The sequence below is a fragment of the Silene latifolia genome, chromosome 4 (genome assembly GCF_048544455.1).
Source record: "Silene latifolia isolate original U9 population chromosome 4, ASM4854445v1, whole genome shotgun sequence".
NCBI classification, from domain to species: Eukaryota; Viridiplantae; Streptophyta; class Magnoliopsida; order Caryophyllales; family Caryophyllaceae; genus Silene; species Silene latifolia.
Window position 1 is genome coordinate 16,973,164 of NC_133529.1, and position 25,936 is coordinate 16,999,099.

A 25,936-nucleotide genomic window follows, 5' to 3' on the forward strand; every position below is an offset into this window, starting at 1 on the left:
CGATTAAGCCAGGTTTCAAAACCTGTGAAACAGAAGCTTCGACGAATGAGAACAGAATGGGCTCTAAAGATTAAGGAAGAAGTTGACAAGCAATTCAAAGCCGGGTTCATCAAAGTTTCCGAGTATTCTGACTGGGTAGCTAACATAGTACCCGTGCCTAAAAAGGATGGGAGAATCCGTGTTTGTGTTGATTTTAGGGACTTAAACAAAGCAAGTCCAAAAGACGACTTCCCTCTACCTCACATCGACATATTGGTGGACAATACTGCAGATCACGCGTTACTATCCTTCATGGATGGGTATGCGGGTTATAACCAAATCAAGATGGCCATGGAAGATATGCATAAAACCGCATTCGTCACTCAATGGGGAACCTACTGCTATACGGTAATGCCGTTCGGATTGATCAACGCCGGAGCTACATATCAACGCACCGCAACTACACTCTTACATGACATGATGCACAAAGAAGTTGAGGTATATGTAGACGACATGATTGTCAAATCCAAGGAAAGAGAAGGGCATATTGCGAACCTTCGCAAGTTCTTCGCAAGGCTATGAAAGTACAACATGAGGCTCAATCCTCAGAAATGCACATTCGGGGTAACATCTGGTAAGCTCTTGGGATACGTCGTTAGTCAAAGAGGTATAGAAATAGATCCTTCCAAAATCAAAGCTCTGATCGAAATGCCACAACCTCAAACAGAAAAAGAAGTCAGAGGATTCCTAGGAAAGGTGCAATATATAAGTCGATTCATATCGAAACTTACAATGATTTGCGAGCCTATCTTCAAGAAACTCAAGAAAACAGACCACACCATGTGGGATGACGATTGTCAAAAGGCATTCGATCGAATCAAGGAGATATTGGCTAAACCACCAGTGCTCATGCCACCACAACGAGATCAACCTCTTAGTTTATATCTCACAAGAATGGCAAAAACGACCATGGGTGCCATGTTGGCTCAAACTGTAGGAAGTGAAGAAAGAGCTATCTACTACCTTAGTAAGAAGTTCTTGGAATATGAGTGCAAATACTCACAACTCGAAAAGACATGCCTCGCTCTTGTGTGGGCAACAAAGAAGCTACGCCATTACATGCTTAGCTACTCCGTCAAAATATACTCCAAAATGGATCTGTCAAATATCTCTTGAGAAACCCGTCCTCGGACGTCTAGCAAGATGGACCTTGATGCTCTCGAATTCGACCTCAAATACGTGCCCTGAAAGTTATAAAAGGTCGCGCGTGCCGCCGAATTCTTCGCAGAAAATCCTATCAATGACGCACAAACAATAGATACTCGGTCATTTCCAGACGAGGATATACTCCAAACTGATGTAGACTCCTGGGACCTGTATTTTGATGGAGCATCAAACCTAAGAGGATTCGGAATAGGAGTGTTGCTCATTTCTCCTGAAGGTGAGCATACACCAATTCTTTGTCAAACTCGACTTCGAGGTGACAAACAATGCCGCGAGAATATGAAGCCTGTCTCATTGGGCTACAAGCGGCAGTAAGCTTAGGCATCAAAAACCTCCGAGTACATGGGGATTCATCACTGATAATTAACCAAGTTACAGGATCTTGGAAAATCCGAAGCGAAAGCCTCGCACCTTATCAGGCTATGATAGACCAAGTCGCTCAATTCTTCGATCACGTAACCTACCTAAACCTACCTCGGGAGGAAAATCAATTTGCAGACGCTCTTGCGAAACTTGCATCGTTGATTAATATGCCATATCACATGGTGGAAATGCCTTTGTGCATCGAACGACGGTCAGAGCCGGCTTATGTCCACCAAATCACCGACGAAGAGGAAATCGCGCAGGAACCCTGGTTCCAAGCGATCCTAAATTTCAAGCTTAATGGCACCTATCCACCAGATATGGACAAGAGGGGACAACGTGCTATACGCCTACTAGCTTCCCAATACATTCTCATGCAAGGAGAATTATACAAAAGAACACCTCTTGGTGTAGTCCTACGTTGCCTTGATCATTCACAGACACGAAAGGTGATGGAAGAAGTCCACGATGGAGAATGCGGTCCTCACATGAGTGGGCCCATGATGGCGAAGAAAATCACACGTTTGGGGTATTATTGGACCACAATGGAATCCGATTGCATCAAATATGTAAGACATTGCCACAATTGCCAAATCTTCGGGAATGTACAACATGTCCCTCCTTCATTGCTCTACACGATGACGTCTCCCTGGCCATTTTCTGCCTGGGGAATTGACATAATCGGGAAGATAACCCCGCCGGAACAGGAGGTCACTGTTTCATCCTAGTAGCAATTGACTATTTCACCAAATGGGTAGAAGCGACTTCCTACACTAGTCTTACAGATAAAAATGTGGCAAAGTTCATACAAAACAACATCATCTGTCGATATGGTTGCCCACATGAGATCATTAGCGATAACGGATCACATTTCCAAGCTGAGACCGAGCAATTGCTAGCCAAATACAAGATTAAGCATCACCACTCTTCGCCCTATAGACCACAGACTAACGGCGCGGTAGAGGCGGCAAACAAGAATGTTGTCACGATTCTCAAGAAAATGATTGACAACTATAGAGATTGGCCAAGCAAGATACCCTTTGCTTTGTGGGGGTATCGTACATCTGTTAGGATGCCTTTGGGGCTACTCCTTTCTATTTGACCTATGGCATGGAAGCTGTACAACCAGTCGAGCTAGAAATACCATCCTTGTGTATTTTACTCGAAAGTCAAATCCCGGAAGCCGATTGGAAGAGGGATAGATATGAAGAACTCATCCTCCTGGATGAACGTAGGCTACGCGCCTTACATAATGTCCAAATATATCAAGCACGTATCAAACGAGCTTTCAACAAAAGGGCTAGGCCAAGAAACATCAAAGAGGGAGACTTAGTGCTCAAATCGGTTAGAGCTCTTCTACCTGTTGACCCACGGGGAAAATTCAAACCTAATTGGGCCGGGCCATTTCTAGAAAAATCCATACTCCCAAGGGGGGCGGTTAGAATCACAGACCTAGATGGGAATGAGTTTTCGAACCCAACAAACCTTGACCAACTAAAACGGTACTATGCCTAGAATAGGAACGAAAACGCGCCTCGCGTAACCCCACGTGTCGCTCTTGTGGCACTAAATAAACGGCCCCTGGCCAAGCTGAAATAAGCTAAATGTCACTATGCTCTTGCATTTTGGCAAACTTGTCATCCTCATATCATCAAATAAACTAAGTTCGCACCTTCTGAGTAAGCAAAAGCTCATGCTTCTTTTCTAAGTTCATTACAAGCTCTTTCTTAGAACAATTATTCTTTTACATTTACTCGAACTACGCGCAAGGGTTTGATTTCGCTTTTTAAGTGAATACGTAGGCAATCCTTCACGGGATTCAACCCATCATATCTAAAATGTAAATAGAAGGACATTTGCATTGCATTTGAAATTCGACAAGGATAATAAATAGAAAATCACAACGGTTTCATAACCACTTAACCTTTTTATTCATTTTCTAATAATAATAGTACGCTACATAATAAAAAATAGAATAGGCTAGGATTCTAAAAAACCCCACCTTTTATTACAACAATAATAATTATAATCAAATAATAATAAAGAGACTCGGGCTATTCCTCCATCTTCCTCTTGCCCTTGTCATTCCTATCATATTTCTTATCACGACCTCGAGCCGGACGCTCTTGCGCCAATTCAGACCTAATCACCAACGGTCTTTCTCGAGGTCGAGCTTTTCCATTCTTGCCAATCACAATCTCTGCGACAGGAGTAGTCTTGGATTTCTTCGAAGGATGAGTGACTTGAAACCCGGCTTCTGCTTCTCCCTCTGTCAGATGCTTCTCTTTCTCTTTCTCTCCCTCGCGCACCTTGTAGTCAATGGGCTCGCGCTTCCTCAATTTCTCGCGCTCTTCCGGAGTTGCAGCTTTTCTCCACCTCAGATAAGAATCCGACACCCATAAAGCATTGGCGGAGAAATTCAAGAACCACATGTTCCTTTGGGCCCATTTGATAGCCCACTCTCTTCGGCTCTCTGTAGTAAGTGCCATAGCGATCTGCAAGGGACGGTATCAAGCCTAGGGATCGTCCGCAAATTTGGCCCAACTTGTCTCATCGGCCTTTCGGGAAGATACACACCATAAACTCCAATCCAGGAATGCGCACCGACCTAGTGGGATCCAAAGAAGACACTCCGGTGACGGACTTGAGGTGCCACCACTAACGACCCACCGATCAACGGGCCATCATCGCTCTTGACTTATTCTTCCAATAATCACGGACCGAGTGAAGTCCACCATGTACAACCTCGTCCTCATCGCAATTGAGCGGGCATGATAGGAAAGCGCATGAACTGGGGGCTCGATCAATCGGAGCCGCTCCATAAGCCAAACCTACCAAAAGCAGGTATTAGACATCAAAAAAAAAAAAAAAAAAAAAAAAAAAAAAAAAAAAGTGTCTTTTACCTGCAAAATGACGGGACTCCCAAGAAGAATGAGATCACGGTTGGATTTCCTATTATCCAAACCCAATATAATCTCTCCTAAGCATAAGCAAGTGGGCTCTGCGCGGCTCCATCGCTCAACAAGACCCAAAAGCGGGGATCACCTCTCAAGTCTTCATCAACATGCCCTTGGAAGACATACACATGCAACAAGCAAAAGCCAAATGCCCTCCGCCTAGCAACATGAGAAACGATGGGGTCGGCCCTATTGATAAATCGATCTATGAAGTCCAACATTCTCACACCTTTTGAGGTAACTAGACGGTCCACCTCAAACCTAGTCAATCCGAGCAAGTCCCTAAAATTGCTTTTGTACCCTTGAGAAGTAGAAGGAATGGCAGACAAATGTTCGGGGTCCCATCCACCAATGGCAGCAATTTCTTCGGGAAAAGGGCAAATATCACCCCCAGGAAACGCAAAAACATGGTAGTTCGGGTCCCAATAGTCAAGGCAAGCATCCAAGAACGGTTTCACAACCTTGATGAGTTTCAAACTCAGCAACGATCCAAAGTTATAAGAGCCCATATCATGCTTCTCGATATTTGAAAATTCATTGGTCCATTCCTTCAAGCGGATCTCTGAAGTATTCATGATGAGAAAATTTATTTTGAAGAATTTTGTGTAATCAGACGAAGAATAGACGGAAGATTTGTGTGAATAAAAGCTCCATCGACGCTTCTCTTTATACTAATTCTTTGTTTCAAAAATCCGTCGAACGGAACAACAACAGGGGAACAGCGCAAAGACTGCGCCTCTTCAAAGGGACGCACTCATGCTGCGCCTCTTCCCGAGCTTCACTTCGTGATTTTCGCGTTGAATCTTTCCTAATTCCATAACAAATAATTTCCTATTCCTACGGGTTATTATTTTGGTAAATAATGGAAATTACCATGTTTTGAGTTTCCTAAATTCGCGGGCACGCATTTCGGCGACATCGACATTTCGCCATTATATTACGCTTATGTATTTTCATTTTAGGAAATAATTTTCATTTTAATTTCAACTTATAAATATTAATTTCTTTAATTTCATTTCTAAACTTATAGATTTCTATTTCTTTCTTTTTTAGGGGTAACCCTCCTACCGTCCGGTCATTTAAAGAAAATTTTTGCATTTTTGCATTTTTTTCGCGTTCTTTTGAGTCTCTCATTTTGCGCTAATTAAGGCCATATGTATATAAAAATGTATGCTTTGCGTGTTTTTCTATGTAAATTTCGGCGGCATGACGGCGTAAACCGTCATCTACCAAACCCGTTCGAAACTAACTCGCAGATACAAGCAACACAACCCAAAGAAACAAAGGCACTCAGGCCATCGTATATATACCAAACGGATGAAATGTACAAACTGGGGGCTCGAGCCCCAAACAAAGTCCAAAAAAATGTTCAAAATGATAGTCCCAATGAACAAATGTACAAGACACGGACCAACATACGATGAAAAAGCTACTGCTGGCGCCCTCCAACTCGCAACTCTTGCCACAAGAGCGGCGATCTCGGCATCCCGAACCTCGAGCTCCCTCAACACGCGAGCTGTCTCCTCCCGAGATCAACTCTCGCTCCGGCTCGCGGTCACCACCGTAAACAAGAAAATTGGCTCATGTCAATCAATTCAAGCAAAATTAGAAAGTCAAAAATCAAAAAAATGGAAATAGGCGTAAGGTTCATACCGACGACCTCGGCATCAATGAGTGCCTCAACGGCAAGAGCTCGCAGCCGGTTGGCCACCCTCCACAACGCCACAAACCGAGAGGCGCAACTCGCATTCTCAAAAAGACATTCTCAACAATTGAATAAACCCAATCAAATGTGTTCTTACACAAAGGTTATACAAGTTAGAGGCTCACCCTCCGAATCGAGTCTTGCCCGGTCGTCCGAGGCCAGATCCGTCACGGCTACATCGAAGTCACGCGGCTCGGAGATCGTCGTCCTCCCGGTCGCGTCAGTGTACTCGAGGGTCTCGGGGTACTCTGGGGGCTCGATGCCCGCCGCCTCAACCTCCTGCAAAGACAAATGATTCTCATCAATCAATGATCTTTCATCATTCTCAAAAATATCAAAATCAAAATGAAGATACTCACCACTACTGGCCAGTACGCCAACCTCCCGTAAAGGAACGCCGAGTAGTCCTCGCCGAGAAAGAAGAAGGTCGTCACCATGGCACCGGCCAAGTCCGCCTCCTCTCGGCCTCGAAGGCTCCCTAAACATCGTCTGGGATGATCGGAACCGTCAACACGCCCATGCAGCACCGACGAGCCAAGCGCTCGCCCAGTACCACACAGACCCATCGACGTCCTCACAGCGGTCGGCTCGAGCTCCTAGGTCGAAGGACCTCGACCACGAAAGGAGGCGCTCCGGCGTACTCCGCCCCTGGTCGGGCACCCACCGAGACAAGATAAAAGGATCATTCCTACGATCAATTAAAAGCAAATATAAGAAGCACGAGCAAATATAAGTGAGATACTCACACTGCTCAGCTGAAGAGCGTTCACGTCCCGCCGGTAGACGTTGTGAGAAGAACGCTTGCTCTTCGTCCGGCACATCACCCAATCCCTCGTGATTTGATAAAGAAAGGAATTTACTTTAATCTAAAGGCAGGTTCATACCTCCAGCAGTAGTCCAGTCTGACGACCGGGGAGAAGTCCCTTCTCCATCAACTCCGGACGAACCATGGCCCTCATGAAACGGATGAGGACCGCAAAACCAGCAGTGACCCAGTCCCAACGTCCTAGGGAACTCAGGTCATAAAGGAAGGGAAGAAGCTTCGTCGATAGCCTCTCGCCCTTGTCTCCGAGGTAAATCGAAGACAGGAACCACCAAAGCCACGAGGCAGAGCCCTCCGTCTCAGGTTGTACGGGGAGGAGGAGCCGTCTCCCTCCCATCGATCGTCACCCGGCGCACGGGTCTTCCCGCAAAGTAGTCTCGAACGTAAGAGGCGGGTATCAAACCCAAGATCAGAATGTGACCTTCGGCGACAAGTTCCAGCCGATCAATCTCCTCGCCTCGGCCGAGTCCGCCCTCATGGCGGTCTCGCCATACCACCTCCTCGGTCCCACACGGCAGACCAGAAATCATGCCGTAATCCTCCAAAGTGACTCCCACCTCGCCAAAAGGCATGTGAAACGTGGAAGTCGTGTCCCAGAATCGGTCCAAGAAAGCACGGACCAGGCTAAGGTTAGCCCGCAACTTCCTCTTCGCGATATCCCTCCAAACCTGAACCAAAGGACCAAACGCTCCGCGCTCGATCATGGCCCTCTCCTCCGCCGACGGCCGCTCGTAGTGCTCCATCGCCGTCGTAACCGGAGAACGACCTGATGTTCCGGCCTCCTATTATGATTTGAAACAAAGCTATCTTTAGTTTTGAACGAAGTTTGAAAGAAATTTGAATAAAAGAATGAAAGGAGATGAGTAATGAGTAGTGAATTCCTATTTACCAAACTCTTCACCTGTCCGTAGGACAAGTGACCCTCTGCAGCCCACACCGGTGTGCTGCTCTCCCAAGTCTCGGCCCACACGGGAGCCCCTCTCGGTGGCGACCTCCTCGTCCGACGTTGGCCCGTCTCGGGGCCTCCTCCTCCTCAACGGCCTCCTCCTCGTGAGCCTCGTCCCCAGCAGCCATCACCGCAGCGGTGAAGGCCTGCTCTAAAGCCTCCTCGACAGTAGCAGCGTCAATCTCCATGGGAGCTCTCCCGGAAGTAGAAGCCTCATCACCTGCAACATTAAAGCAAATTTAGGCCGCGTCACATGACGACAAGCCTTGGTTAAGGGATTTTCGAGCCTTCAAAGCCCTGAAACCGCTCCTTTTTCGCCATCTTTGGCCATATTCCCACCAACCCGACCACTCATGTGGCAATTTTGGGTCAAGTCAAGCCTAATCCCGGGTTCGAGTCGAAATTTCGGCAGCATTTCGCTATAATGGTGATTATGCCCCAAAAAGTGTCCTGGAAAAGCTGTCACAAACCAAAATTCCGAGATGGTAGAAAGTTTACCCATCATTCGAAGGTCCCAAATATCAAGTTTCATTACAAATGAGCAATCCTAAGGCTATTTTCAAAGCAATTTAGGGTTTAGCTGTAAAACCGTCTCAAAATTCACTCAAAGGCTCAAAACTTGATGAAAATTCGAAACAAATACATGGTTATGTTCCTAATGCTACCTACAATCCATTTCTAATGTCAATTTGACAAGGCAAATGTGTTTGGGGGAAAAGCCCCAAATCTTCGATCAAAAGGGTCATAAACCCTAATTTTTCGGCTCAAAATTGGACAAATGTAGAAGATTAATGCAAGATTGAGACACATACCTCGATTAGTCATCTTTAATGCAAGCTTTTGAATCAAACCTTGGCGGAAATGGTGAAGATTTGAGAGAGAAATGAGAGATTTGTGTTTCGAATAAGAATGAACATAAACCTCCCCGATTTTCGCGTTTTTACGCGGGAAAACCAAATTGGGGAATAGACGCAGCGGGGCCTGCGCCTCTTCCAAGAGACGCACTCTTCTTGCTGCGCCTCTTCCTTTTGTTCCCTCCATACGGATTTTCAAAAATTTGTTATGAGTTCGTTATTTGTGGGCCCATCTTTGGTGCGCCTCTTCCCCGATGCTATTTCATTCCTTTGGTCCGTTTGGCGATTTTTTCTTTCGTTCCGGCCCGCATTTCCAAGCCCGCAGCAGACTGTTGCGTACTATTTATTCCTTCCAAGACCTTCTACTTGTCGCAACGAGCATTGGTTCCTTCACAAACTTCGACACACCTTCATTATGTCTTCAGCGAGAGTAAGCGGATATACTTTCCCTCTCATGACGAGAAGAATAATTCCCAATCGTGTCTCTAGCGAGAGTAAGCGGACGTACTGTCTCTCTCAAGACGTAAGGATTGACGATCTACCTAAGCGATTTCCTCCCCCAGTTCCCGATCGTGTCCTCGCTATTCGCAATTATTTCCGAAGACTACCAAAGCGGTTTTCTCTCGGCAGTTCCACTTTGTGTCCTGCTACTCTCAATATTTCTCGTCTCCCGCGGAGTTCGACAGTGTCGTTCTCGAAGTTCCCAAACCCAAAGCCTTCTTTCTTAGGTTCGTAAACCCGAAATTAGGACTTTTTAACTATAGGATCCCAATCCTTTTAGGTTCATAAGCCTTCAAGTTCCCCAAACCAATAGAGTTCACATACCCAACCTTCGGTTTACCCCTTAAGTTGAACTTACTTTAGACCTCCTTCCCGTCAATGCTTTCCTTTAGGGTCCCACACCCTAGCACAATCCTTATATATCCTTTAGGTCTTAACCTTAGCTCTTACGCTTACCCTTAGCTCCTATGCACCTCCGGAAGCATCTCGAGAAGAAGTCTCAGGTATGGTCTCTTCTTATGGCTGGCGAGCCTTCTTACGTAGTCTAATGGACTTTAAATGACCCTCCCGATAGTCGACATGACTCTAAAATGTTCGACGACAGGTCCTTGGCTCGGACCCCTTGAGCCGCCTCGCGTCGCCATAGTCGTCAAGTTGTAATCTTCGATTGACTTGATGGCTATACTTTGACTTTCGCCTTGTCCAAGCCTCGGTCAAAGTGGGGGCTCGATGAGATACCTCATTTTCGCACCTCCCGCAAACCACCCGGTGATGATTGGGCCGCATGTTTGGTACGCGGAACGATTTGTGACAGTTCGTAAGATTATCGTCAAGTGATTGCTCAAATATTAATGTCTACCTCTTAGTTGTCATCTACGTCCCGATACGGTCGTTTTGGCAGTAATTAGAGTACATTCGGAGTCCGGGCCTAAAACCGTCTCCATTTTCTGATAACCGTTAAAACCCGAGTCAGAATGTTCTGGAATGTTCCGGATATTTCTATTCCATATTTCACAAATTTTATCTTTTGGTAAGTAAATTCCCGTAATATTCATATAAGATATTAAGGAAATCGAATTATTTCCGTCCTACCATAACTCAAACACGGAAATCTTTCTTCCGCAGGAGGAAACCACTTGGGAACAGACGCAGCAAGTGCTGCGCCTCTTCCAAGAGACGCAGTGGCTGCTGCGCCTCTTCCCAGGCCCTTTTCTGCATGTTTCTCGTATCTTTTTCATATTTTTCCGAGATTCACTTCCAAAGAGTCTCTGAAACCCTAATTCCTTCGTGTGATTAGTATAAATAGGAGCCTTCGTTCCTCATATTTCTCACGCGAGTGTCCGCCCTTCTCTTCTCCCTTTGCATTCTAGACTTTGTTCTTACTTTTCGGCGTCTACGTGCTTGAACTTTCGACCACGTAAGCTCGGATCTTTCTGAGTACCAGCCTCCCCGTTGCATGACCGACCAATTTGACCAACTACACATCAATCAACTTAATTAATTAATCGTTTTCCTCTTACGAGGGCACTTTCTTTGCATTCGCGTCGAGCATCACTAATCGATATCTTAGTCCTTCTCGTTTCGTCAACATGTAAGTCTGAGGGTGTAATCTCTCTTTTATTTATTGTATTTTAATTATTGTATAATCAATTGTAAGGTTTATGTCGAAAACACCATTAAAACCGATTTCTAAAACCGTGCTTTAAAACTCTTTTTTACGGATTTCCAGTAGACAGACGTCGAGAAAAGACGCATCAACCGCTGCGCCTATTCGAAGGAGCGCAGTACCTGCTGCGCCTCTTCGTGAATTTGCCGCAGATTCTCGCTTCTTTTCTTCTTCCTCCGTCCTCTGTAAATTCGTTTGTTATTTGATTCTTGTTTTCTTTTGCTTATTTCGTTGATTCTTCATCATAGTATATAATTCACACGTATATCATTAATTATCATCATTAAATATGTTTTAATCATCACAAATTCGACTTAAATCCCGAGTAATCCAATATTTGCGGGTTTTCGTCATTAAATTCAATTCCGGGTTGTAGAGATTCAATTTGTTCATATTGAGTTTCTGGGATTCGTCTTTGATATAGTTTTCATCTGTTTATTCGCATGTTCATCGCATATTCATCGTTAATCCATCATATCTAACGTAGTTAATTGATTTAATTCGTAGGACTCATTAATATTTTTCACTTCTATCATTATTCCATCATGTAATAATCCGTTTGCATCCGTCTCATTCATATTTTACTGTTTTTATGACCTATTCATGTGTTAAATAACATGTTAATCACTTTCATCCGAGTAAATATCATTGATCAATCATTAAAATCACCAATTGACATTAACGGCTTGCAATTACGGCTTCACACTAAAATCGAAGCCAAGGGCAGACGCGCGTCTGCGCTTTATTCAAAGGACGCGACTCTGCTGCGCTTTGTTCTGGCCGAGTTAATCCACGAACTCCGTTTCTGCCTTGACTTAGTTTGATTAGTTTACATATTAACCAACTATTATCCTTATTATCACGTTAATTCCCGTTCGTTATTTTATTTGATTCTTTCTTTTATTCTTTTATTCCTTTTCCTCAAATTATCCGTTTTAAAGGTATTTTCGACATAAATCGCCTATTCCAATGTAATTATTGTAATTTTCATTATTGTAATTTATAATTATTGTATTTATTTTATTGTTTGTATGTTTTTACATGTAAATGAGCATTAAATCCCAATTTCGACCCAATTGTATGCTAATTAACTGTCAACCGACTTAGTCTAATTCTCACATGCTACGATTAAAACTTGGATGTTGCATTGCATGCATATAGCCGACGATATATCAAGTACGAATAACTTTCCTAATCATTAGTAGAGGCCGCTATCGAGGCGGGCGGGATTAGGTGTTCGATCAAAAGAGCTTCCTAATACGTACCCTCACCCCTTACTCCAGATATCTGTGAACACCCGTGTTCATTGGCATCCACGAGAGTCATTCTAGACATAGAATGCTAAGGGTAACGATTGCTTAGTGTTCATGTCTTTACTTTGTGTCTTGACATGACACGAGGTATTCGAACGGTTCCAATTTCCCATAAAAATTGGTGGCGACTCCATACAAAATGCAAACGCTTGTTTCCCAAGCGCCCCCGTGGCCCCCGCTGTCCACACAGACGTCTTTATCAAAGAAGGTACACTGAGAGGAATCGTGAAACTGGTCACGAGAACCTCTACAATGACTACTTCTCTCCTAATCCTACCTATCCTCCAAATTTGTTCCGGCGTAGATTTCGAATGCATCGACACGTATTCCTCCGCCTAGTGCAAGCAACGGAAGCCTATGATACATTTTTTGCTCCAGGTCCTGACAAAAGTGGTATAATGTCAATATCATCTTTGCAGAAGTGCACTGCAGCCTTACGCATGTTAGCGTATGGAGAAGGAGCACATAGAATAGATGAGTACTGCCGGCTTGGTGAATCAACAACATTTGTTGCATTAGAAAAATTTACTGAAGCTGTTATCAATGCATTTCGAGCAGAGTACTTACGATCACCTAATGCAAAATGACCTCCAAAGGCTCCTACAAATCGGTGCTCACCGAGGGTTCCGTGGAATGATGGGAAGTATTGATTGCATGCATTGGCAATGGAAGAATTGCCCGGTTGGTTGGAGGGGGATGTATCAAGGCCGAAGTGGTAGAGCTACTGTCATTCTTAAAGCAGTTGCCTCACAAGATCTTTGGATATGGCATTCTTTTTTTGGGATTCCAGGGTCTTGTAATGACTTGACGGTATTCCATCGCTCTCCTATTTTTGATGATATGATGAATGGGCGAGCACCTCATGTTAACTATATGGTTAATGGAAAGCATTATAACACGGGGTATTATCTAACCGATGGGATCTATCCACAGTGGACGACCTTCATACAATCAATTCCACTCCCACAAACACCCAAGGATAGATTATTTGCAGAGCGTCAAGAAGCGGCTCGTAAAGATGTTGAGCGGGCGTTCTGAGTACTACAAGCTAGATTTGCAGTCATTCGTAAACCAGCACTTACTTGGAGCGAGCAACTGATGCGCAAAATTTTAAAATGTTGCGTCATAATACATAACATGGTAGTGGAAGATGAAAGGGATACGTATGCTAACTACTCCGACCCTACTGAGTTCGACAATAACGGGAATGAGGAAGGTCATCTTAATGTTGAAGATCCCGAGTATGAAGTTGGATATACAGCTCCTATAACTGCGTACATTCAAAAACAGAAATCGTATAAGAAATGTAAGGGCACATCAAATCCTAAGAGCGGATCTAATTGAAAATATTTGGCAAAAATTTGGTGACCTCAACTAATATTGTGTTATTTTGTTTTTCAACAGTCTTTTAATTTATTGTATTTTCTTTATCGTTTTAATTTATCTATGTAATATTTGGTGTGTTTTTTTAAATATTGTATTAATGTAACCTTGTAAAATATTGTTTTAAATGTTATCTCTTTTATGTTGTAGAAATTGTCTTGGAAAATATTTTTTTTTAAAGAAAAAAAATGTCTTACCTTTTTTCTAAAATAAAACCGAAGTTGGTAATTATCGAGTTGTAAATCCGAACAAATTACGAAAATATATTTTTAATGTAAAAAATGTGTGGAGTATTTTAAAGTAAGAGAGATAAATGATGAAAGAGAGTGATGAGGAATAAGTGTAAATTATTGTTGGAAGAGTGTTTTGTTTGTAAATTGAAAAGTTGAGGAATAATGAGGTGGATGAGTAAAAAGTGATAAAAGAGAGTGGGGGTGAGGAAGAGTATTGAGTATGGTTAGAGATGGTCTTATAGTTTTCTCCATTAGATACATCTTGGCCGGTCAAGAAACTTGTTTTGTTCTCATGGACAAGGATCATACTCCACGTAAAGTTGTACTCCCTCCTATTTACTATATTCTTCTCCTTTCCTTTTTACATAAGAAATAAGAAAGTGACTTTGGACCACACAAAACACACTACCCCACATGCAATTTAATTTGGACCACACAAATCAACCCAAAAAAAAACATAGGGAAGAAAACCCGAATAATCCGAATAAGAAAATAAGGAAGAATATATATATATATATATATATATATATATATATATATATATATATATATATATATATATATATATATATATAAAAGAGAGTTTTTTCGAGCGATTCTAGAGCGTCCACATCATCAAAAATTTATTTAGGAAAGTTTTATAAATAATATTTTCCACATAAAAAATAAAGTGGAGAATCTTTTAATTATTATAATATCTATATTTCATATTTTATATTCATGAGAAGTTTCTAATTTTTATATAAAAACTTTGACATTTCATTTGGCAAAAAAATGTTGTTATAAAAATTATGAAGATAACATAATTAGATTCGTGGTAAAAAAATGCTTTCATTAGAGTATAGATTTCATATGATTTGCACATACGAGTATTAAAGATGGTGTACTTTTTTTAATATGTTATATGTCCCACATTGAAAAACAATGTTAGTGTGGTGATTATAATACGTATAAATTATAGAATTATCCCACATCGAAAGATTAACATAAGGTGGGTGATCCTATAATTATAAATAGGAGTCATTATTGGAATCTATATACCAACCAAAAACCTATTGAGTCTCTTAAGTATTGTTTTGGAGAACTCTTATAAGAGTTTATATCATTATCTTCAGAGCATGATATATACATATTTTTTCTATATTATGTATTATATTCAAGTGATGTTTATAATCTTTATATAAAAACTTATACATCTCATATGCCAAAAAAGTATTAGAAAAAAAAAACGTACGAATATTAATAAATAGTACTCCCTCCATTCAAGACCAAATACAACATTGTCATTTATACACTTGCCAAGACACAAATTACAACGTAAATATCTTTAAGTTTACATTATAAAAAAATTTAAAATTTTGATATTTTCATTGTACTTTATAGATGAATCAAATAAGATCCCACATGACCATATTTTTGTCCTACGTATTGCATGGAATCATAAAGATTCTATTTGTTCATAAATAGTGTAAAAAAAGGAATGTTGTATTAGGTCTTGAATCGAGGGAGTATAGTATTTGCTCATTATTATTAACCCGGGTTAGATGTCGAATTATGTGCGAAAAAGATGGTGTATTTCTAAGTATGTTATTTGTCCCACATTGAAAAATATGTTAGTGTGGTGAATATATTACATATAAATAATAGAATTGTCCCACATCGAAAGTTTAGCATAAGATGGGTGATCATATGATTATAAATGAAAGACATCCTTATAACCTAAAAACAAACCCATAACCTTCTGAGTATCTTAAGCATTGTCTTGGAGAACTCTTAAGAGTTTATATCATTATCTCCACGATATGATATATATATATTTTTTTATATTATGTCCAAGTGATGTTTATAATTTTTATATAAAAACTTATACATCTCATTTAGCAAATTAAAGTAACATATATTTTTTTTTTTTTGAAAAATTATATAATTAGATTCGTGGTAAATAAATGCTAGGATTAGAATATAGTATCATATTATTTGCACGTATTTTAATTACGATAAGAAGTTAAAAAAATGTACTATACGAATATTAATAAATAGTATAGTATTTGCTTATTAAACTGGGTTAGATGTCGAATTAGGTACGAAAAAGATGGTGTATTTCAAAGTATATTGTTTATCCCACATTGAAAAATAATGTAGGTGTGGTAAATATATTATATATAAATAGTTGAATTATCCCACATTCGAAGATTATCATGAGGTGAGGTATCACATGATTATAAATATGAGTTATATTTGAAACTTAGGGGTATCAACCCAAAATATTTTGAATCGCTTAAAAATTATCTTAGAGAGTTCTTATAAGAGTTTGTATTAGCGGCAAATTAAACCTTAGTTACAACAATACTATACAAATATTAACCACGTAGATATTTATAAAAGCGATTATATATTACTATATTAGTGATATTATAATGATTATTTTAAGACAATCGATAGTATAATCACTTTATTTAAGACAAAATCATAATTAAAAAATAAAATGGTGCTAAATATACATAAATTGATTATTAATGTGTCATATAATGATAATCTCGGCAATAAAATAGAAAATTTATGAATTATAATACAATCAAGTGTTGCATAAAAAAATCTTGAATCCAGAAACAAATCAATAATAAGCTTTTTTACTTTGATAAATAGTAGAATTAAATCTTTTTAACTTTCAAATATAGGTAATTATTATGCCTCATTACATTTGAGTAACTAAACACATCATAATTTTTAACTATTAATCAAAATCACACCAGAAAAAGAAAATATTTTGCATTTGTTTATACATTTGATTGCTCCCTCAATTACATCTTAAAAGTCGTGTTAGAAAAAAAATGTAATTTAAATCATATCATTTGTACATATTTTAATTATGACAAAAAATGGAAAAAAACATACGAATATAAATAGATAGTATAATATTTCTCATTATTAAATAGGGTTGGATATCGAAATAGGTGCAAAAAAGATGGTGTACTTTTTCGTGTGTTATTTGTCCCACATTGAAAAATAATGGAGGTGTGGTAAATATACTACATATAAATAGTTGAATTGTCCCACATCAGAAAATTATCATAAGATGGGTGATCTTAAAAATTAATTTAGGAAAGTATCATAAATAATATTTTTTGATGTAAAAACTAAAGTGGAGAATCTTTTAATTATTATAATATTTATTTTCTATATTATATTCAAGTGATGTTTCTAATTTTTATATAAAAAAATTTACATTTCATTTGGCAAAAAAATATCGTTAAGAAAATTATGAAAATAACATAATTTGATTCGTGGTAAAAATGATATCACTAGCGTATAGATTTCATATAATTTGTACATATATAAAATTGTGTATTTCTTAGTAAGTTATATGTCCCACATTGAAAAATAATGTAGGATTATATAAAAATAATAGAATTGTCTCACATCGAAAGATTAACATAAGATGTAACAGTCTTATGATTATAAATATGAGGCATCCTTGGAACTTAGGTATCAACCTAACATCTTTTACGTCTCTTAAATAAGATGTTTTGACTTTTGATCATATCTAAATAAATAATTAGACATAAAATGTAAATATTAAGACCTTATAACCAATTTTTTTTGCTAAGTTAATTACCTTGTTGCAACGCACGGGCATCCAAACTAGTATAGTGAATAGGAGGGAGTATAAAAATCGATATAGTAGACGGTATTTTTCAAATACCGACATTGTTTATACAATTATACAAACACAAAATCTCATTGAATACGACACGTATCCGTCATTTTGGAGTGACGGATACCATTTCCTCTCACAAATTACCCAAATAGAGGAGAGAGAGAAGCACATGGGGGTGCCCCCACCTTGTCCCCCTTATCCATTTTGTGAGTGACATTACCCGTCACTTGCTCCGACCCGTCTTCAGCAAGACTAACTGTTATACAAATTAGATTACCACTTTACCAGTAAAGCAGAAACTCAGTCTTTCCTACAGTTACTTTAATTGATAATTGATCTGCACGACACTCTAGTATGGAGCATTTGGAAGTTTTGAAACCTTTTTGCGTCGGTGATTGTTATTCGCCTAATGCATACATATATTGTCGAGCTCAGATCCAACAATATTGGATATACAAACCATGGAAGAGTATGCTTTCGTTTGAAGTAAAAAAGCCATTACCTTTTGAGATTTAGAAGAACATAGATAATAGTCCGCTCGACCCGTATAACTAGAGCGAGATGAGTCAATTCAGCGATCAAGGGATGGGCAGAGGATTTTAAGCAAGTGATGGATAATAGAGCCCAACCGAACCAAATCCGACCTATTGTATGAATTAAATCCCCAAACATGTGACTCTGCGAGTACTCCGTATATTTTACCCCTAAATGCAGCATTTAGGGTTAAACACTTCACTGAATGAAGATAATCTTTCTGAACAACGAGAAAAATAGAATAGCATTCTAAGCATTGAAAAATGGAACTTTATTCAAGAAGCTTGTAGCAAACATGATCGAATTGAGACCAATAACGGGAGAAACAAATATAATGAAACGAAAAAACCGACACACTGGGGCAAGTAGTGGATCAAAATCATCCATGAAGAAAACTGAAAAATCTATGATGTCAAAAGGAAAGCTTATTTTCTTCAGCTTAACCAAAATATATGACCTCTCAAAGCCCACATAAGTCAGATATGTGGAGGTCAAAATAATATCTGGAGATAATTATTTTCCGATTGCACAATCTCGAAATTTACTACACCGAGAAGAACGTCATCTCTAGTTGATGACGTCAAGGACAATCTTCCGAGACTTTATGACGGACCACTTCAAACGTCGGTAGTATGCTGCTTGAAGTAAAGCCAATGATAGAACAAATATCCATTTGAATCCCATCTGCATCAATAAAGAGTTGATTCAGAAAATCAAGGTCATCAAACAAAACCAAGAACTCGGGAAACTTAGTATAAGCTTCACTCACCAGTTTCCTTTCTTCCATCTCGGGCTCTGCCGCCCATGATAAGAATGACACAACATCTTTGCCCATCTGAGACAATAGAAACAAAACCAAGTCATTGACTCATTGTACGTTACGTGTAACCACAATTCTATCATAAATTTAACCAACCCAGTGAATTGTTTTAGAAATGGAAAATAATTACACCTGGAGTTATTATTTTCCACTATTGCCATACTTTACCAAATTTATGTCTCGTGGTAACCACCTAGAGAAAATGTATTGAAGGTTTTTGGAAAGAAGCAAATCAGACCTGAGCCTCTGTGGCAGCAGTACCATCCTCATACTCCACAGCGCCATCATTAAGCATTTTAGGCATGGCAATTGCACCCCCTGGGAAGTAAGGATTGTAGTGTAGTCCTTCTCGAATCTATAATGAACATGAATAAATCCCGTATTCAATGATTGGAAAGAAAATCAGAACATTAAAGACAAATATGATATTCCTGTTATGCTCAACCAAAGGTGGGCAGCCTGGCAAATAGTCCGAAAGTGGTATTTAAAGGAAGAAGATAAACTGTCTCCAGAAGATAGCATATCCCTTACACATATATGCTGATAAAGAATGAGAATCTCGGGTGTTAATAACAAAAACTGACTGCTGTTGGGAAGTATGGAAACAGAATCTAAACATCACAACTTATCAGAGATTCAGAGAGTACTCCCCATAAAATAAAAGAAAAAAAAAAAAAAAAATCCATCCTAACACTCCAGGGTTTCAACTGAATCCCCTCACAAACTCATGGTAGTAAGCACCGGCAGTTAGGAACCAAAGTTTAAATGTGTTTGGACTTGTATAAGCAAGTATAACAGTATGAGTACAACATTTGCACGATTGTACCTAACACGGTTGTCCTGTAGCAACTACGCCATAGACAAACTAATCCATTTTTTCCTCTCTACATGCCTCTTTAGATAACATATGTTTATCTCTCATAAGGTCGTATCCGCGGTTAATTTGTATAACAGTATGAGTACAACATTTGTACGATTGTACCTAACACGGTTGTCCTGTAGCAACTACACCATGGACAAACTAATCCATTTTTTCCTCTCTACATGCCTCTTTAGATAAAATATGTTTCTCTCTCAAAAGGTCGTATCTGCGGTTAATTTGCTTCTAAGGTTGTATCCTAGCTAGTTAATTAAAGAGGCTTGCTTATTAAATAATACGATCAGATACTAGTAAGTAGACATTAAGAAAAATGTAACCTATGAAATTTACACAGTTTTTCAATTTCTAGATTATACCCATTTGAATTTGAATACTAGTAAAGTAGACTCCTTATGTTTCAGTATAGTAACAAATAATATTATTAAAACGGGTCCATATAAACAATTCATGCACACTTTATGACAAGTCTAACTTACTATTGTTCCTAGCAATAATCAGCTATCACCACCACATGGATAAATATGTCTAGAATCCTGTAATATCCACCCTCAGTTGCAAATTTTTCAAATGACAGCAACGGAGAGAAACTATTGTCCTTAAACTGAGATGTCATAAATCATTCCGCCAACTAATAATGACATAAAGAACCTCATGAAACTCGTCAAGAGAGAATTAAGAGTTCACTGTCCTTAGCGTGACTGGTTCTCCAATACTGCCAATAATCGCATCAGATCCATTGTTCCTAATTTACTACACTGAATAATTCTTTGTTTTAAGCCACCATTTCATCTCACTGACTTAAAGAACCACCTTAACATCTTGTTGATCTGAGGCGGTCAAGCGGGGAGCATGAAATCCTGAATTACTGAATATGAGGAAAATACAGATGCAGCCAACAAAAAGAAGGATTTCCCAACCACAACACTTCGACCAAATGAAACAAGCACCACTAGTTCAAGCATATTTCTAACGTAATTACTTTTTCACATACGGACTTTACTTTTTCACACACACTTTTTCATTAACTTGCCATCTAATACCCTTCTTACCTAAACCTAAGCAAACTAACTCTTATATCAACCTTTTCCTAAAACCTAATCTAATTGTTCCAAGGACTTGAACAATGAATCATAATCCACCAATAAAAACTACAAATAGTATTACTCAACAATTTCCAATAAAAACTACAAATCTGATGAATATTGTTATCACAAATACCAGAAAGTATAGGTTCTAAATCCACAGATTTTAGCAGTGGATAACTACTATAATTCATACAAAATCCAACACACACGAAGCAGTAATGTAATGATTTTTATATGAAATATGAATATTCAACTTTGTGCCCAACTTTATGTACAACATTAAGAACCTTTGCAGACCATCTTGTGCATCGCCTATCAACTATGAGTTATGCGCTTGCCGGAGCAGGGAGGGTAGGCCGAAGAGTGGGGTACACCGGAGGGTGGGGTACATCGGAGGGCCGGTAAGCCAGTAGTTGGGTAGGGAAGGAGAGGGTAATTGGTTTTGAGTGAGGGTCATCACAAAAAATGACAAGGGTAAAATCGTAAAAAGCGCATGTGAAAGAGTAAATTGTGTATGTGAAAAAGCACAATCCATTTAACACTAGGAGCATTTTCAGAATACTTCTGATACATAAACCTGACCTGATATTAACTATGGTATAAGTTGCATTACAGCAATATGCATATGCTTTAAAAATAGAAAAAAGATGAGAGGGAAACTGGGAATACATACCGAAACACCGGCAGGTGGATCACGGTAACCGGTCAACAAAGCAAATACATAGTTCTGGCCATTGTGTCTAGCCTGCAAGAGAAGGAAGATAATTTGAATCATTCTAATGAACAAGCATCAAGCACAGACCCAATATGGTAGACATATAAAGCCGGACTAATATACCTTCGTAATAAGACTTAAATCAGGAGGATATGCCCCACCATTAGCAAACCTGGCAGCGGATTCATTGGGATATGGCTCAGGGAATCGGTCGCTTAGCTTACCAGGACGAGTGTACATTTCACCTTCATCATTAGGTCCATCAGTCACCTCAATCTCAGCAGCCATAGCTTTTACCTCATCCTCAGTGTATGCTACACCCACTAGATCACGGTATGAAACCAGAGACATTGAGTGGCATGAAGCACAAACTTGTTGGTAAACTTGATGTCCACGACGTATCCTGAAATTCGGACGTAAGTTAGCCACATCATAAAAAAAATATATACTCCGTATATATACAAGATACAACAACACTAGAGCCCTAATAACAAAAAATACATTTCAGAAAATCACTAGGTAACTTACCCTGCATGATCATATGAGCTCAAAATGCCATTGTGAGGCCAGGGGTACTGGGGAGCCTCAAGGCCATGCTCAGCTTCATCTGCTGATGCTACTGTGGCAAAACCTAAAACACCAGCAGCACCTGCGCCAAGGAGGGCAATTGCTCTAATGGCTTTCACACTGGAAGATCCAATTGTGTCTTGATCTTTAGAGATACCAGATGATATCGCTGGAAGTGCCTGCACAGCCATCGGGGTAAAAAAGTAAATTTTGACAATCCAGTGAAGTGTTGATAAGGAATAAAGATCAGTGTGTTAATAGAAAGTGGTTTTAATTAGCTACTTTAATAGAACACTACAGAAAACAAATATTTTCCACAAGTTTCAAGCGTGATAACACATACCAATAGATCAACAAAGGGGCAGAAAAACAGAAAGATGACTGACTACCTATTACCAGATAACAATTACAGTTCATTATTATTGGTTAGTCTATGCCTCACGTTAGAAAATTGATAATGGCTTGGTGCTGGCAAGAAAACTTCAAAATGACCGCCCATATGGAAACGAAATAGATATTCTCAAAGAGAGCCACTCAAACATCAGCCTCAGTATCATAAATCATACAGCGATCGTTTCATAGATGAAAAGGCCAGAGAAGATGAGAATTGAAGGTCAAACGGCACAAGGTAAATATTTAGAAGCAGAACTTATTAGGTGAGATGGTAGATTTCAATGACAGCTCCAAAACCCAAAACGTACTACAACATTACCATGTTGCCCTAAAAAATCTTGCTTGTGGCGGGGTAAGGGTTGAACACTCGGATGTAATGAACTCTTCAAGATTTTGCAAGTACAAGAATTCTTCAACTTCATATAACCAATAAAATAAATGGAAGTCCGTGAGTAGTTCAAGATTTTGCAAGTACAAGAACTCTTCAACTTAATATAACCAATAAAAGAAATGGAAGTCCGTGAGTAACTAGCTGTGTAAGGAAAGCAGTGATGTGAAATTTTGAACATGCAAATTGCTACTCAAAGTTTGGAGAAAGATGATGTGCTCACGGCCAAGAGAAAGGTTTGTGTCCAGGACGCTAGGATTCACTAATTGTGCACTTGGTAGACGACAATGTGGAACCCACGTCAAATACAGATATCATGAAGGCAAATACATTCAGCAACACAGCTTGTAAGTACATAGCCCACGACAGACAGAAGGGCTATAAACCCGCCAAAGGTGTTGATCAATGAGTAACTAGAGGGTCAATCAAACGGCCTGGTTGGACAACCAAACTCCAAAAGTAACATAAACTAAAATAGATGTCATGTGCAGAACATAAGATGACTACTAATACCTAATACAAATAACAGTCTAGAAGCCCCGCACTAAGACCTTGTTTGGATACCAAAAATGAATGAAAAGGGAGGGAGGGGAGGGAAGGGAAAGGGAAGGAGGAGAAAGGGAGGGGAATGGTGAGTGAGAGCTTTCCCTCCAAATCTTTCCTTTGTTGGACGAAAAACACTTTGCCTAAGAGGAGGGATCCATTTCCCCCCAAATCCCTTCAACCTCATTTTGCGATCCAAATAGTGGAAATTGCCTCCCTCAAAAAGCCTTCCTTCACTTCCCTTCCGAATCCCCCTATCCAAACAAGGCCTAACACGGTACTTAAATCAGTTAAGCTGCTGTGGGGAAAGTCATTAGCAAAGTATGGAAAGCAACATATCAGACCTCATGCTCAATAACAACTTTGAACCCACAGATAACTATAAATCCTAAACTTTCAGTTCAAACGAAATGAACCGTAATACCAGAAGTAGATAACACGATTTATCTGACATATTCAGTTTTCCATCGACAAACGTCTACCTAAACAGGACTGCTGCAGATAACAGCAATCGCTCATCGATCATTTTTCATTCAACAATCAAAAACTACCCAACTCATCTCCTTACCATGGAATTTTTTTCACACCTTCAAATCATCTTCAACAACAAATTTATCAACTTTCTCCCATCTTTCGATTCCACGCTAATAAATTTACTAACTCCCCTACTAAACGTCCTATTTTCGTCGAAACGATAACCTAAACACCTTAATGTTTTAATCCAACAAAAACCATCAACAATCCACACCAAAAATCAATCTTTCAACTAATTTCGCACAAATCAACCCAACAAAAAGACAAAAAAAAAATGATTACATTGGATTGACTCTGCAGATTCCTCTTCAATAACAGCTGAATTAATCTACCTCCAGCCATTTCCCAGCTGCACAAAAACACATATTTAAACAACAAACATACAAATCATAACACATTTTGTAGATCGATAAAAGCGTATTAAAAGCGCGAAAGTTAAAACAATTGATAGATCGAAATAGGGAACATTTAGATCGGCGAAAGTAACGAACTTGAGAGTGATTAAAAGAGTGATTAATTACCGGAGAAAGGTGGTGATCGGAGATTTGGGGGAAAATTGGGGGAAAATAGAAGACGAGTGTTGATTTAGTTTGTTGTGTGGTTAACTGGTTATATTCTAGGGTTCGTTGATGATGATGCAACCACGTAGCTAAGAAAAGAAAACAAAATGGAGGAGGATAAATGGGAATTATTTATAATTAATAATTAATTCTAAAGTTAATGACGGATATTGTAAAAAAAAAAAAAAAAAAAAAAATGTGTGGGTGGAAAATGAATACCCGATTTGCCCTTTTACTTGCATTTTGTGAGAGGGTCATTATCCGTCTTCGGCTTTAGACAGATAGTGACCATATACAATGAGATGGACTGTAAATATAATTATGTGCAGTATTATCTATGTTGTTTATTTTCACATTACCCTTTTTTCAGTATCTTATATCTTGTTTATAAATAAAATTCACGAGAAAAAGGATTGTACATCAGATGTACTACATCATATTTAATGACTTTTTGTGTATTTTTTTTTTAGTACTATAAGGTTTATAAATTACATCTTAGTTTTTTGATGTCAAAAATCAAATTTTTTTTGAGTTTATATGTAATTTTTTTGAGTTATAATGTAACTTTTTGAGATTAAAGTTTAAGTAAATAAACTCAAAAACTTTATAATAAAACTCACAAAATTTATATTAAAACTCAAAAAGTATACAATCTGATGTACTACATCAGATGTATAATCCACTTACTGAAAATTCACCAACCGTTTGGTTCAAAAGGTCGGAATGGATTGGAATGGAATGAGATACCATGAGGGATGAATTTAGAAATTGTATGGATGGGGAATGGAGTTAGAAACTTGATTGGGAAGGTGTGTATGTAGAGGTGGCAATCGGGTCACCCGGGTCGGTTACGGATCGGGTCAAAGCGGGTCAGGTCATGTCGGGTTCGGGTTATATCGAATTCGATGTGGGTTCGGGTCGGTTCGGTTCATGTCGGGTCGTCTTGGTCGGGTCATCAACGGGTGGCAAGTCGGGTCGGGTCATTAGCGAGTCGATTGTCGGTCAAAAGTTATCAAGATATATTTTATCTTATAAATTTCGTTTTGGATGGTAATTTTATGTTTAAATAATAGGTAGGTGTACTAATTGTAGTTTTAAGTGAAAATAATTAAGATTAATGTCAATTTGGTGTTATTTAAACCATTATTAAGCTAGTTCATTATTGGGTTGAGAAAATATCGGGTCACGGGTCGGGTCGGATCGGTTCAGGACGGATTCGGGTTGGAGAAAATAAGTCTGTTATCGGCTCGGTTTGGGTCGGTTCGGTTCGGTTTCAGTTCACCCAATTTTCGGGTTGTATCGGGTCGGGTTT

The 25,936-nt window shown here is 39.2% G+C and overlaps 2 protein-coding genes across 2 annotated transcripts; one reads left to right on the top strand and one right to left on the bottom strand.

The window, feature by feature from the left end:
• The first annotated feature begins 12,967 nt into the window (after positions 1 to 12,967).
• Positions 12,968 to 13,369, top strand: LOC141651144 (uncharacterized). The gene has a single exon (XM_074458866.1). It carries the CDS (start codon positions 12,968 to 12,970, stop codon positions 13,367 to 13,369), a length of 402 nt encoding a protein of 133 aa, XP_074314967.1.
• Positions 13,370 to 18,389: 5,020 nt separating this feature from the next.
• On the bottom strand, positions 18,390 to 24,732 carry LOC141653125 (cytochrome c1-2, heme protein, mitochondrial-like). Its single transcript, XM_074460784.1, has 8 exons — positions 24,586 to 24,732; positions 24,347 to 24,413; positions 22,168 to 22,385; positions 21,763 to 22,042; positions 21,598 to 21,669; positions 19,198 to 19,314; positions 18,909 to 18,974; positions 18,390 to 18,823 (listed from the first exon to the last, which is right to left on the bottom strand). Exons 2-8 carry the CDS (start codon positions 24,404 to 24,406, stop codon positions 18,707 to 18,709), a joined length of 930 nt encoding a protein of 309 aa, XP_074316885.1. The 5' UTR covers positions 24,407 to 24,413; positions 24,586 to 24,732; the 3' UTR covers positions 18,390 to 18,706.
• Between the last annotated feature and the right edge of the window lie 1,204 nt (positions 24,733 to 25,936).